Here is a 12,640-nt window from a genome sequence, read left to right on the forward strand (position 1 = left end):
TCAGTTGTTAGAAATATGGTGAGATTTTTGATGCTACCAGTGTAAAACCAAAGAAGTGGAGTATCAAAATATTTTCTTACTACTGTCTTGTTTGCCAAAAAGTAATGTGTGGAAAGTTATTGATGGTAAAGATTTGAGTGTTAAAAAAAATGCAAATAAAAGTAAACTTTTGAAGTTAAATTAATTTAAATTTGACATTGAGTGCATTGCAGATGTGAGTTTGTTTCCTAGGCCAAGTTATAAAGTGCAGTAAAAATATGTCTGGTGGTGTACATGGAAACAAATTGACCAGTATTACCAAATATCCCAACCATATAATTGTGTGCTTTTATCAATGATGTAACTTTGATCTCTGCAGAAATGCTTCTATTGTAAGAAAAGAATGAAGAAGACTGGTGGTTGCTGTGTGCAATGTTCCCATGGCCGTTGTCCCACTTCCTTTCATGCAACCTGCGCCCAAGCTGCTGGTGTGATCATGCAGCCTGATGACTGGCCGTTTGTAGTCTTTATCACTTGTTGCAGGCACAAAACACCCAATCAAGCAGAGGTAGGCTATGTTGAAAAGTAGCAACTATTAATTGATGCTAAATGGATTGATTGCTCCACACCTCCTGCTTGTCAAATAAATTTATGTCCAGCATTGTTTTCAATTGCATTTGAGGTACAAGGAAGGGAGTGCAAGGACCAGTTCACCAGATTAATCCCTTTGATTGTAGACTTGTCTTTTGAGGATACTCTATCTACATTCTCCAGAGTTTCAAAGAATGAAAAGTATCTTCATTTGAAACTTACAGAATTCTTACATGCCTTGACAGTGTGGATGTATATAACATGTTTCCCCTGGCTGGTGAGTCTAAAACCAGAGGACATAATCTCACAATGAGGGTTAGGCCATTTAAGACCGATGAGGATGATGAATCTTGGAATTATCTAACCCAGAAGGCTGGAGACTAGTGACATGAAAGAATATGGAGATAATGCGGGAAAGTGGCATTGAAGGAATAGCTGGGACCTATTGCAAGGGTATCGGTAGGCTTATTGAGCAATTTAAAGGTGACGGGCAATTGGCCTAGAAAATGTGTAAACATGAGAAAGAAAGAGAGGTAAACTCTGTGTTAAACAGTGGTGCTGTTAGCTGTTTGACTAAAGAGAATTGAACAAGAGTTCTGTAGTTTTGAAAGATAGAGAAATCTTCGAACAGTTGGCTAGTTATGTGTTGCTAAGTCTTAAAGGCAGTGTGTTATTAATGGTTAAGTGAAACAGAAAGTGGGGGTTGAATGCTCACAAGCATTAATGAGCCAGAAGAGAGGTCAAGAATGTTTGCCAGATAATAAGACTGGTATGGTTAAGCTTGTTGCTTGTGAAAAGCTACAATTATGATTTAGTGCTAGAATGTATTTCCTAAGAGTGAAGGGGAAACAGCCCCAAAAAAGGAAGATGGACCATCAGAACTTGAACAATTGTTCAGACTATTCATGACAAAGTAGCTTTTGAGGGAGGTTGAAGGCCAGGTCATGAAAACCAAAGAATCATAATGCCTTGTAATGTTTTACCAGGTTTTGGTTACCCATTTTGTCCAATTAAACCTTTTGGACTACAACCTGGTATTGTGATTTTTAACTTTGTACACCCCAATCCAACACCGGCATCTCACAAATCATTTTGTTATTGATATCTTGGGTGCGGGGAGTGGTGTGTGAGAAATCCATGGGATCTGTTCAGATAAATGCGAGGTGCTGCATTTTGGGAAACTGATGTATAGACATTGTTTTGGGTTTTAGGACTTATACACTTAATGGTAAAGTCCTAGGGAGTGTTGCTGAACAAAGAGACCTTGAAGTGCAGGTTCATAACTCCTTGAAAGTGAAGTCGCAGGTCGATAGGATAGTGAAGAAGGTGTTTGGTATGCTTTCCTTTATTGGTCTGAGTATTGAGTACAGGAGTTGGGAGGTCATGTTGCGGCTGTACAGGACATTGGTTAGGCCACTATTGGATTATTGCGTGCAATTCTGGTCTCCTTTATATGTTATGAAACTTGAAAGGGTTCAGAAAAGAAGATTTGCAAGGATGTTGCCAGGGTTGGAGGATTTGAGCTGTAGGGAGAGGCTGAACAGGTTGGGGCTGTTTTCCCTGGAGCGTCGGAGGCTGAGGGGTGACCTTATAGAGGTTTACAAAATTGAGTGACATGGATGGGATAAATAGACAAAGTCTTTTCCCTGGGATCGGGGAATCCAGAACTAGGTTTAGGGTGAGAGGGGAAAGAAATAAGAGAGACCTAAGGGGCAACTTTTTCACGCAGAGGGTGGTACGTGTATGGAATGAGCTGCCAGAGGATGTGGTGGAGGCTGGTACAATTACAACATTTAAAGGCATTCGGATGGGTATATGAATAGGAAGGGTTTGGAGGGATATGGGCTGTCTGCTGGCAGGTGGGACGAGATTGAGTTGGGATATCTGGTCGGCGTGGACAGATTGGACCGAAGGGTCTGTTTCCATACCGTACATCTCAATGAATTTATATTTGCTATATGATGTGTTCTGTGTGCTTGACCATTATTTGTCATTAGCCGTATTTGTTGCATGCTATGTTAGCGATGTTTTCACAGTCTGAATGTTTTTCTGTCAATAATCTTTGCGTCTTCTTCAAGTTCCACTTCTAATAAGCTAGTTAGTCATTGACTAAAGAAACCAGCCAAATTGTTTCTGTTACTTAACCAGAAGCAGTCTAAAAGTTCCATAATTGGCTATATCACATTCTGGTAAAATTTATAATCACTGGAAGAGTGGGACTGCAAAGAAATCAGTACACCCCTCCAACCTTGGTTGTAACAATCTTCAAAGCCACATAACTGAGAGCAGGCTGGATGGTGCAATGGTATAATGCACTGGACTAGTCGTTACAAGACCCAGAGCACATTGGTTCAAAGGCACATTTAAATTCAGTTCTTGAAATCTAGCCTCCATGATGGTGGCTAAGAAGCTATAATCAATTATGGTAAAAACCCACTGGGTTTGCTAATGTTTATTTTAGGGAAAAAAGTTCTAACCTTATGTGGTTTAGCCTGCATGTAACTGCATTCCAACAGCAATGTTTCTTTTTTTAAAATTCATTCACAAGTTGAGTGTTATTCCTGGCTAGGCCATCATTTATTGTCCATCTTGCAGTTAAGAGTCTGGAGTCACGTGTAGGCCAGACAAATTAAGGACAGCAGTTTCTTTCCCTAAAGGATATTAGTGAGCCACTTGGGTTTTACCAACAATTGGTAATATATTCATGGTCATTATTAGACTCTTAATTCCAGATTTATATTGAAGCAAAATTCTACCATCTGCTGTGGTGAGGTACAAACCTGGGTTCCCAGAATATTACCTGGGTCTGTGGCTTAATAGTCCCATGTAAATGCCACTCGGTCATTTACTTCCCCAATGAATGTGATTCATTGTTAACTGCTCTCTGAAATGGCAGACGTACTATTCAGTTCAAGAGCAGTTAAGAATAAGCAACAAGTGCTAGCCTTGAAAAAGGCCAGAGCTTAAGCTGAATTTGGGTCAACTTCTTCTGGACAGTAACAGATGTATGCCATTTTTCTGAGCCATAGATGTTTATTGTCTTCCCATTTCAATTTCTAAAAATATCTGCTGTGGGTCCTATACAAGTATTCTTCCGCAGTCCCCTATCAATTTAAGAAGGGAAGACTCCTGACTGATCGTTGTGCACTTCCTTGTATAGCTAAATATACTCATCCTTGCTTTTCCATAATTTGTATTTTTTAACTATCACAGTTTTTCTTCTATTGCATACAGTCTGTACAACATTGTATTGCATCAATTACTCATTCGCCTTTTTGAAGGCAGTAATGTCTTTCTGACTGCATGAAATTTTTTTTTTAAAAACAATAGAGCTCAGCCCTTTGATAATTCATTGGGGTGATGTCCTCTTCAGTTATAATATTTTAAGACTTTATTTTGGCAGAATCTATTAATGTTCAACATTATTCATGGGTAAACTATATAGCAACTTCAGCACTGGAGCAGATTGTGCAGTTAAATATGTATATTCAGTTGTTGTTTGCCCAAGTTGCAAGTCTGCACTGTCAGCTTTGCAAAAGCAACTCAACTTTAATTTTTTTTTAAAGAAAATAATTTCCTTAATTAGCAGCTTAATTTCCTTAATTAAGCAGCTCAACTTTAATATTTTTTTTAAGGAAAATAATTTCCAACAGTGTGGTGGAGACAGTTTTGAATTGTGGCTTTCAAAGGTGAATTTGAGTACCAAAGGTGGCTACATTTGTAGGGCCATGGGGAAGAGTTGGGGAGAAAGGCAAAAAAAATGAGGACATCAGCTTCATGAACTTCTGTGTTGTAGTTGTGTGTTAGGAATCATAATTGTTTCATCTGTCCATTTATAATTCACCTCTAAGTATGGTTATTACAAGCATGTCCTCTGACATCAAAATTTAACTCTTGTGAGTGTTACTCCTTGAGAAGATTTGAAATATAACAATTCGATCCTTTCTTTTTTTATCCTCTTTCCCTCAGTCTCTTAATTCATTTTTTCTTCACATTCTTACTCCTGCACATAATGGATATTGAATTTATCATCTTTAATTCACCACCTTTTCAAAGATCACTCACTTCTGATTCTTCTAAACTCCAAAAGATATCGGCCTAACTGCATTCACCTTTTTGTCATTGTAACCCCAAATTCTAATAGTAATTTTGGAGAAGGCATTAAAAAGGAAATTACAGATGCAAGTAATAAAGGTATGTCTATAATTATGGATGACTTCAATCTGCATATAGATTGACTAAATCAAATTTAGTTGCATTACTGTAGAGGAGGAATTCTTGGAGTATATAAGGTAAAGTTTATGAATCAATATTTTGAGGAGCCAACAGTAGAAAAGGCCATCTTTGTTTTGGTTATTGTGTAAAAGGGAATGAATGGTTGACAATCTAGTTATACGTGGCATCTTGGAAAAGTGACCACAACAGGATAGAATTCTTCATTAAAATGGAGAGTGACATTTCTGAGACTAGAGTCTTGAAGTTAAATAAAGGAAGTTACAATGGATGAGATGTGAGCTAGCTATGATAAATTGGGTATCGTTATTTAAGAGGATGACTGTTGCTTGGTAATGGCCGCATTTCAAGAGTGCATGGGCAAATGTCAAAAATCCTCCCAGACTGGTGTAAATATGAAACAGGAAATGTGGTCAAACTCTGGCTCACAAGGGAAATTATGGATTGTATTGAGTCCAGGATAGAGGCATATAAATTAGCCAAACAAAAACTTGAGGATTGAGAACAGTTTAGATTCCAGCAATGTGAAACAGAGACTAATTTAAGAGGGGGAAAGTAGAGAATGAAAGTAAGCTTGCAGGGAACATGAAAATCAGTAGCAAACGTTTCTGTAGGCTTGTGATGAAAAAATGATTAATTGAGATGAATATAGAAATTTATAATGGGAGATCAAAAAGATGGGAAATTAAATATACACTTTTTTTTAGTTCCATCTTCACAAAGGAAGGCAATAACTCTTCCAAAAAAAAAGTGGAGGTTTTTGGAGGGAGTAGGTGGTGGGCAGGACAGGTTCTCTTCTCCAAAATTCCCCACCCCCTTTATTTGCAGCTCCTGTTACACCCACCCCCAGTCTTGAAGAGAAGGGTTACAACCGAAATATTGACGACTCCACCTCCTAATACTGCCTGGCTTGCTGTGTTCTTCCACCTTCTGCTTGTCGTCTTATAAAAGATTTTTTTACAGATTACATTACAGATTACATTACAGTGTGGAAACAGGCCCTTCGGCCCAACAAGTCCACACCGACCCGCCGAAGCGAAACCCACCCATACCCCTATATTTACCCCTTACCTAACACTACGGGCAATTTAGCATGGCCAATTCAGATATTCCAGAGCACCTGGAAGATAGGACAGTCAGCATGGACTTCTGAAAGGGAAGTCATGCTTGACAAATCTGCAATTTTTTTGAGGGCATAACTAGAGTGTGTAAGGATAAGCTAGTGAATATGGTTTACTTTATTTTCAGAAGGCTTTCAATAAGATTCCACATAACAGATTAGCAGGCAACATTAAAGCACATGGGATTAGAGTTCATAGACTTAAGTGGATTGAGAACTGACACAAATTGCTGGAAAAACTGAGCAGGTCTGATAGTATCTGTGGAGAGAAGGCAGAATTATTATTTCAGGTCCAGTGACCCTCTTCAGAACTGGACCACAAAATGTGTTTTCCCTCCACAAATACTGCTGGGCATGCTGAGTTTTTCCAGCGATTTCTGTTCATGATTTGCAGTTCTTTGGTTTGTTTTGTTCAGATTGAGAACTGGTTCACAGACAGGAAGCAAGAGTAGGAATAGATGTCTTTATCCAAGTGGCAAGCAGTGATGAGTGGGTCCTGCATTGATCAGGGCTTGACCTCCAGCTTTTTAAGTTCGCAGATGAAACAAAGCTATGAGGAGGATGATTGTGATTTGGACAAGTTCAGTGAGCGAGCAAATACTTGACAAACAGGCAGGCAGATTATTATCTATGTGGCAGTAGCTTGGGATACAATGAGATCTTGGTGTCCTTTATACCAGTTGCTGAAAGTAAACATATAGGTGCAGCAGGCAGTGGGGAAGGCACATGTTATGCTGGCCTGCACAGCAAGAGGATTTGAGTACAAAAGCAAGGATACCTTGCATAGAGCCTGGTAAGACCACACCTGGAGTATTGTTGCAGTTTTGGTCTCCTTATCTGAAGAAGGATATTTTTGCAACAAAGGTTTACCAGACTAATCCCTGGGATGGCAGGATTGACGGACAGGGGGTGACTGACTCGATTAGAACTATATGCGCTGAAGTATAGAAAAATTAACCTATAAATTCTACCAGGAATAGACAGGGTAAATGCAGAAAGGGTGTTCTCAATTAATGGGGAGTCTTAAACAAAAGGTCACATTTTAAGGATGAGGGCCATGCCTTTTGGGATATGGATGAGGTAAAGTTACTTCACCCAGAGGGAGGTGAGTTTATGGAATTCACTGTTGAAGTCGAAACATTGATTCCAATGATCCAAAAATGTGAGCCCTTCTCCCTTGTACCAGCTCCTCAGCCGCATATTCATCTCCTCTGTCCTCCTATTCCTACCCTCCCTAGCTCGTAGCACCAGAAGTATTCCAGATATGACTACCCTGAAGGATCTCCTTCCTTTCCATTTTTCGATATTCTCCCTTCAGAATCTTTATCCTTTTCTCTTCCTAAGCCATTGGTTCCAATATATATAATGACCTCCTGATGGTTACTTTCCCCCTTGAGAACATTCTGCAACCTCTCTTGAGAGATCCTTAATCCTGGCACCAGGGAGGCAATACATCATTGAATTCTCGCTGCTGGCCGCAGAAACATCTATCTGTGCTTCTGATTAGAGAGTTTCAATCACAATTAATTGCTTGGAACCCGACGTACCTCATTACGTTAAAGCCTGTCTCAATACCAGAAAGCTTCGCTGTTTGTACTGTATTTCCCCTGAGAGTCCATCACCTCCTACATTTTCCAAAGCAGCATATTTGTTTGAAATGGGCATAGCAAAAGGAGAGTCCTGCACTACTTGCCTACCATTCCTACCATTCCTGGAGTTAACCCATCTACCTGACTGTATCTGTGGCTTTTCTCCCTTCCTATAACTTACATCCATCACATTCCTCCCCTCTCCAGCTCTCTTAACTTCCACATTGCCTCTAACTGACGTTACAACTGATCGATGTGATCTGATCGGATTCACAACCAAAGACACTTTCTGCAGACATCATCATTAGTAGCACTGGAACTCTCCCTAAACTCCCAAATCTGACAGGAAGAACTTGCTCTAGAAAACGGTGCTGTCCAGGCTAACTTAGTACTCATGGTTTATATTTTAAAAATTCTACTCGAGAGACAGAGATTTCAATGAAACACATAATCAAGAAAGAACCCACTACTCACTGCTGTGGACTTACAGCAAGGTTACACATTTAAAAACTATGCACTTATCTGTTTCTGTGCTGTGAGCTTGCCCACACAGGTTCCTCCAAGGTCACCAGTGAGTTTCGCTGTTTGTTTATTTTTCCTAGACGCACTCCAATGTCCAGAGATACATGAACTACAAACAGCAAAGACAGTAACTGTGCTAACTGACACGGCAGTGAATCTGCAGTTTTGCTTTTTTTTCTCTCTCTCCCTCACTGACCATGTGCTTGCTCCCTTTTGTTTGTCTTTCTCCCTTTTAAAAGTGCTGTTGTTTTGACTTTTTTTTTCCCCAAAATTCCAAAACAATGCAACAGCATATAAAACAGTAATTGGTGCTCCTGGAATTCGAGGAAATCTCCTCAAACACCTAAAAATGCCTCAAAAAAGAAGCAACTCTTACAGCCATAATTCTTTTCCCAACCTCCATCTTGGATTCCCCAGCTTATGCAGTTAATGGTAGAGCCCTGGGGCGTATTGTTAAACAAAGAGATCTAGGGGTGCAGCTGAATGGTTCCTTGGAAGTGAAGTTGCAGGTAGACAGGATGGTGAAGAAGGCGTTTGCTACGTTAGCCTTCATTGGTCAGAACATTGCATAGAAGTTGGGATGTCATGTTGCAGCTGTATAGGACATTGGTGAGGCCTCCTTTAGAATGCTATGTACAATTCTGGTCACCTTTCTATAGAAAGGATGCTGTTAAGTTTAACAGTTACAGAAAAGATTTTACAAGGATGTTCCTGGGACTGAAGAGTTGAGTTATAGAGAGAGCCTGAATAGGCTGGGGCTTTTCTTCCCTGCAGTGTCAGAGGCTGAGGAATTCCCTTATAGAGGTTTATAAAATCATGAGGGGCATGGATAGGATAAATAGCCACGGTCTTTTTCCAAGGGTAGGGGAGTCCAAAACCAGAAGGTTTCAGTTTAAGGTGAGAGGAAAAATATTTGAAAAGGATCTGTGGGTTAAGTTTTTTTCTGCAGAGGGTGGAGTTTATATGGAACAAGCTGCCAAGGAAGTAGTGGAGGCTGGTACAATTACAACATTTAAAAGGTACCTGGATGGGTTTATGAATAGGAACAGTTTAGAGGGATATGGGCCAAATGCTGGCAAATAGGGAAAGGTCAGATTGGGATGGCTGGTTACTGCAGATGAATTGGATCGAAGGGTCTGGTCCATGCTATGGGACTGTTACAATTCTATAATGTTAATGTGGCATTCAAAGCAGCTTCATGTGTTTTAAATATTTTATATTCAGAATGAATGAATAATATCAATGTTCTTAAAAGATTATGATTTCACTTTCCACAGCGTGCCAAATTAGCTTTGAATGACATTGAAATTGGGCAAAAAGTCATCTCAAAGCACAAGAATGGACGTTTTTATCAGTGTGAGGTGGTAGGATTGACTAAAGAAACATTCTATGAAGTGAATTTTGATGATGGATCCTTCAGTGACAACTTGTATCCAGAAGATATTGTGGTAGGTGAAATTCTTGCTTTCATGATGTGTGTATCGGAAAGAGTTTTTTTTAATGTAAAAGATTTTAATCTGCTGTTTGCATAATTCTCAAATCTTCACAAAAATGAATCTGCATCTTGATTGGTTACTGAAAATTTGCCTGATGTCTTAGAATAAATATTGGGAATTTTGAGTTTGGTCGTAATCAGGTTTATGTGGTGCTTTCATCCACCTTTGTGTTTTTAGATTAGATTCCCTACAGTATAAAACGGACCATTTGGCCCAACAAGTCCACACTGACCCTCTGAAGAGTAACCCACCCAGACCCATTCCCTACCCTATATTTACCTGACTAATGCACCTAACATGATGGGCAATTTATCCTGACCAATTCACCTGACCTGCACATCTTTGGATTGTGGGAGGAAACCAGAGCACCCAGAAGAAACCCACGCAGACACTGGGAGAATGTTATTATCATGGAAATGCTACATTAATAACCTATCCACTGTACCTGCTTCATATATATGGGGGTGGTCTTTCCCAATTTTCGTTAGCAAAAATTAACATGATAATTGTGATTTTCTTTTTAAGTTGTGCTATTTTTTCCAAGCCCTTAATGATGCCTTTATGTAGCAATGCCATTGAAATTAAGGCAATTTCATGTTTTCCCACTGAAGAGTACCTTGAAATAAACGTTGCTTTATAATATTACTTTTTTAAATTTACATTGTTCTAACGCTGAACCTGGACAGCTCTACTCTAATAGAAATCTAATTCTCGAATTTGCTGCTGATTTTCAGAGCCGGGATTGTCTTAGCTTGGGACCCCCTGCAGGGGGAGAGGTTGTACAAGTGCGATGGACCGATGGGCTGGTTTATGGTGCCCAATTTGTAGCATCACATGTTATACAACTCTATCAGGTATGAAATTAGGCACTAGTGTATTGTGCATACAATAATAAGCCTGAAGTATTATCCGCCGACATTTCCGCCACCTCCAAACAGACCCCACCACCAGGGATATATTTCCCTCCCCACCCCTTTCCGCCTTCCGCAAAGACCGTTCCCTCCGTGACTATCTGGTCAGGTCCACGCCCCCCCCTACAACCCACCCTCCCATCCTGGCACTTTCCCCTGCCACCGCAGGAACTGTAAAACCTGCGCCCACACCTCCTCCCTCACCTCTATCCAAGGCCCTAAAGGAGCCTTCCACATCCATCAAAGTTTTACTTGCACATCCACTAATATCATTTATTGTATCCGTTGCTCCCAATGCGGTCTCCTCTACATTGGGGAGACTAGGCGCCTCCAAGCAGAGCGCTTTAGGGAACATCTCCGGGATACCCGCATCAATCAACAACACCGCCCCGTGGCCCAACATTTCAATTCCCCCTCCCACTCTGCCGAGGACATCCTTCACCGCCGCTCCCTCACCACCAGATGCCTGGAGGAAGAACGCCTCATCTTCCGCCTCGGAACACTTCAACACCAGGGCATCAATGTGGACTTCAACAGTTTCCTCATTTCCCCTTCCCCCACCTCACCCTAGTTCTAAACTTCCAGCTCAGCACTGTCCCCATGACTTGTCCTACCTGCCTATCTCCTTTTCCACCTATCCTCTCCTCCCTGACCTATCACCTTCATCCCCTCCCCCACTCACCCATTGTACTCTATGCTACTTTCTCCCCACCCCCACCCTCCTCTAGCTTATCTCTCCACACTCCAGGCTCACTGCCTTTATTCCTGATGAAGGGCTTTTGCCCAAAACGTCGATTTCGAAGCTCCTTGGATGCTGCCTGAACTCCTGTGCTCTTCCAGCACCACTAATCCAGAATGAAGTATCAATATGTCTATTTGTGTTAAAGCCTTGGTGCTAGGGCTAGTTATTGTGGAATGCTTGGTGTCTCATCCAAACTAATCATTTGGATCAGAAGTAAACTGCATAACTGAATTTGGGTTAATCATTTGAGTAGTTGATGTGCAACCAGGATATTGTCTGCATGTATTGGGATGCTGACAGACAGAAACTATTTTCTCCCCTTGGCAATTCAATATTATTAAATACTTGTCAAACTAATGCGCTATAAGTTCCTCCTACATGGTACGCCTCCTTAAAGGAATTGTTCAGTGATTTAAATCTACTTATGTAAGACTGACATGGGACGCTGAATTTCTGATTACAGAGAATGGGTTGTGGTCAAAACAGGTTTTCTCAACTTCTGTTTCTAATCCCTTGGCCCTTGATGCATACACTCGGCACATGCATAAATACATCTCATATAAAGCAAGTATTCAGAACTGAAAGTATGTTTTATATATGTGTGGCTTTCCATATGAAGAAGATATAGTAGAATTATCATTAGACTATTAATCCAGAGATTCAGATAATATTCTGTGCGCCCAGATTCGGATCCTGTCATGGCAGATGGAACTTGAATTCAATTAAAAAAAGTCTGGAATTACAAGTCTAATGATGACCATGAAACTGTTCTCGATTGACCAAAAACCCATCTGGTTCACTAATGTCCTTTTTAGGGAAGGAAACTGCTGTTCCTACTTGGTCTGGCTGCATGAGACTCGAGACCGACAGCAATGTGGTTGACTCTTAACTGCCCTCAGGCAATTAGGGGTTAACCATAAATGCTGGCCTGGTCAGCAACACCTCCATGCTGTAACTGTTTAAATAATCTCTCTGTTTTTGCACATGAATTGCAGGAAGTTAAAATTCGGGTGTAACAACAACTAGGAAAAGCTTTATGACAAAGAGATGGCAGTGTAAGAGTGAAGACGTTTTGCTGTAATTGCATAAGGTCTTGGCAAAATTATACCTGGAGTACTACAGAGTTTTGGTTTCTACCCAAGGAAGAATATAGTGGCTTTAGAAGAAGTTCACCAACAATTTATTAGGTGGATTCCTGGGACTCAAGGATGAGAAATTATGTTGCTCAAGTCTTAATCCCTCAAATGCTGAAAAGAAGTGATTTAATTGAAACTTAGAAATTTTGCAGTAGGCTTGGCAGGTATTGAGAGGATGTGCCTGCAGGCAATAGAGCCTAGTACTAGGGGATCACAGTCTCTGAATGAGGTTTTGGTGATTTTAAAGAGTTGTAAATCTTTGCTGTTGTCTACCCCAGTGTCATGAAATATACTTTTAGATGCAAAGTGAATTGAGATACT

At 40.5% G+C, this 12,640-nt stretch overlaps 1 protein-coding gene across 2 annotated transcripts in view; it reads left to right on the forward strand.

Annotated features, from left to right (window-relative positions):
- Positions 1-12,640, forward strand: part of kdm4aa (lysine (K)-specific demethylase 4A, genome duplicate a) — a 69,256-nt gene that overhangs the window by 47,644 nt on the left and 8,972 nt on the right. For both annotated transcript variants that reach the window (XM_043698958.2, XM_087990521.1), the window contains exons 18-20: positions 359-547; positions 9,312-9,482; positions 10,265-10,384. In XM_043698958.2, coding sequence (XP_043554893.1) covers positions 359-547; positions 9,312-9,482; positions 10,265-10,384 — 480 coding nt within the window. The remainder of the gene's footprint in view (positions 1-358; positions 548-9,311; positions 9,483-10,264; positions 10,385-12,640) is intronic.

The sequence above is a fragment of the Chiloscyllium plagiosum genome, unplaced genomic scaffold (assembly GCF_037043375.1).
Source record: "Chiloscyllium plagiosum isolate Xiang-an unplaced genomic scaffold, Cpla_swu_hap1 HiC_scaffold_9, whole genome shotgun sequence".
Lineage (NCBI taxonomy): Eukaryota > Metazoa > Chordata > Chondrichthyes > Orectolobiformes > Hemiscylliidae > Chiloscyllium > Chiloscyllium plagiosum.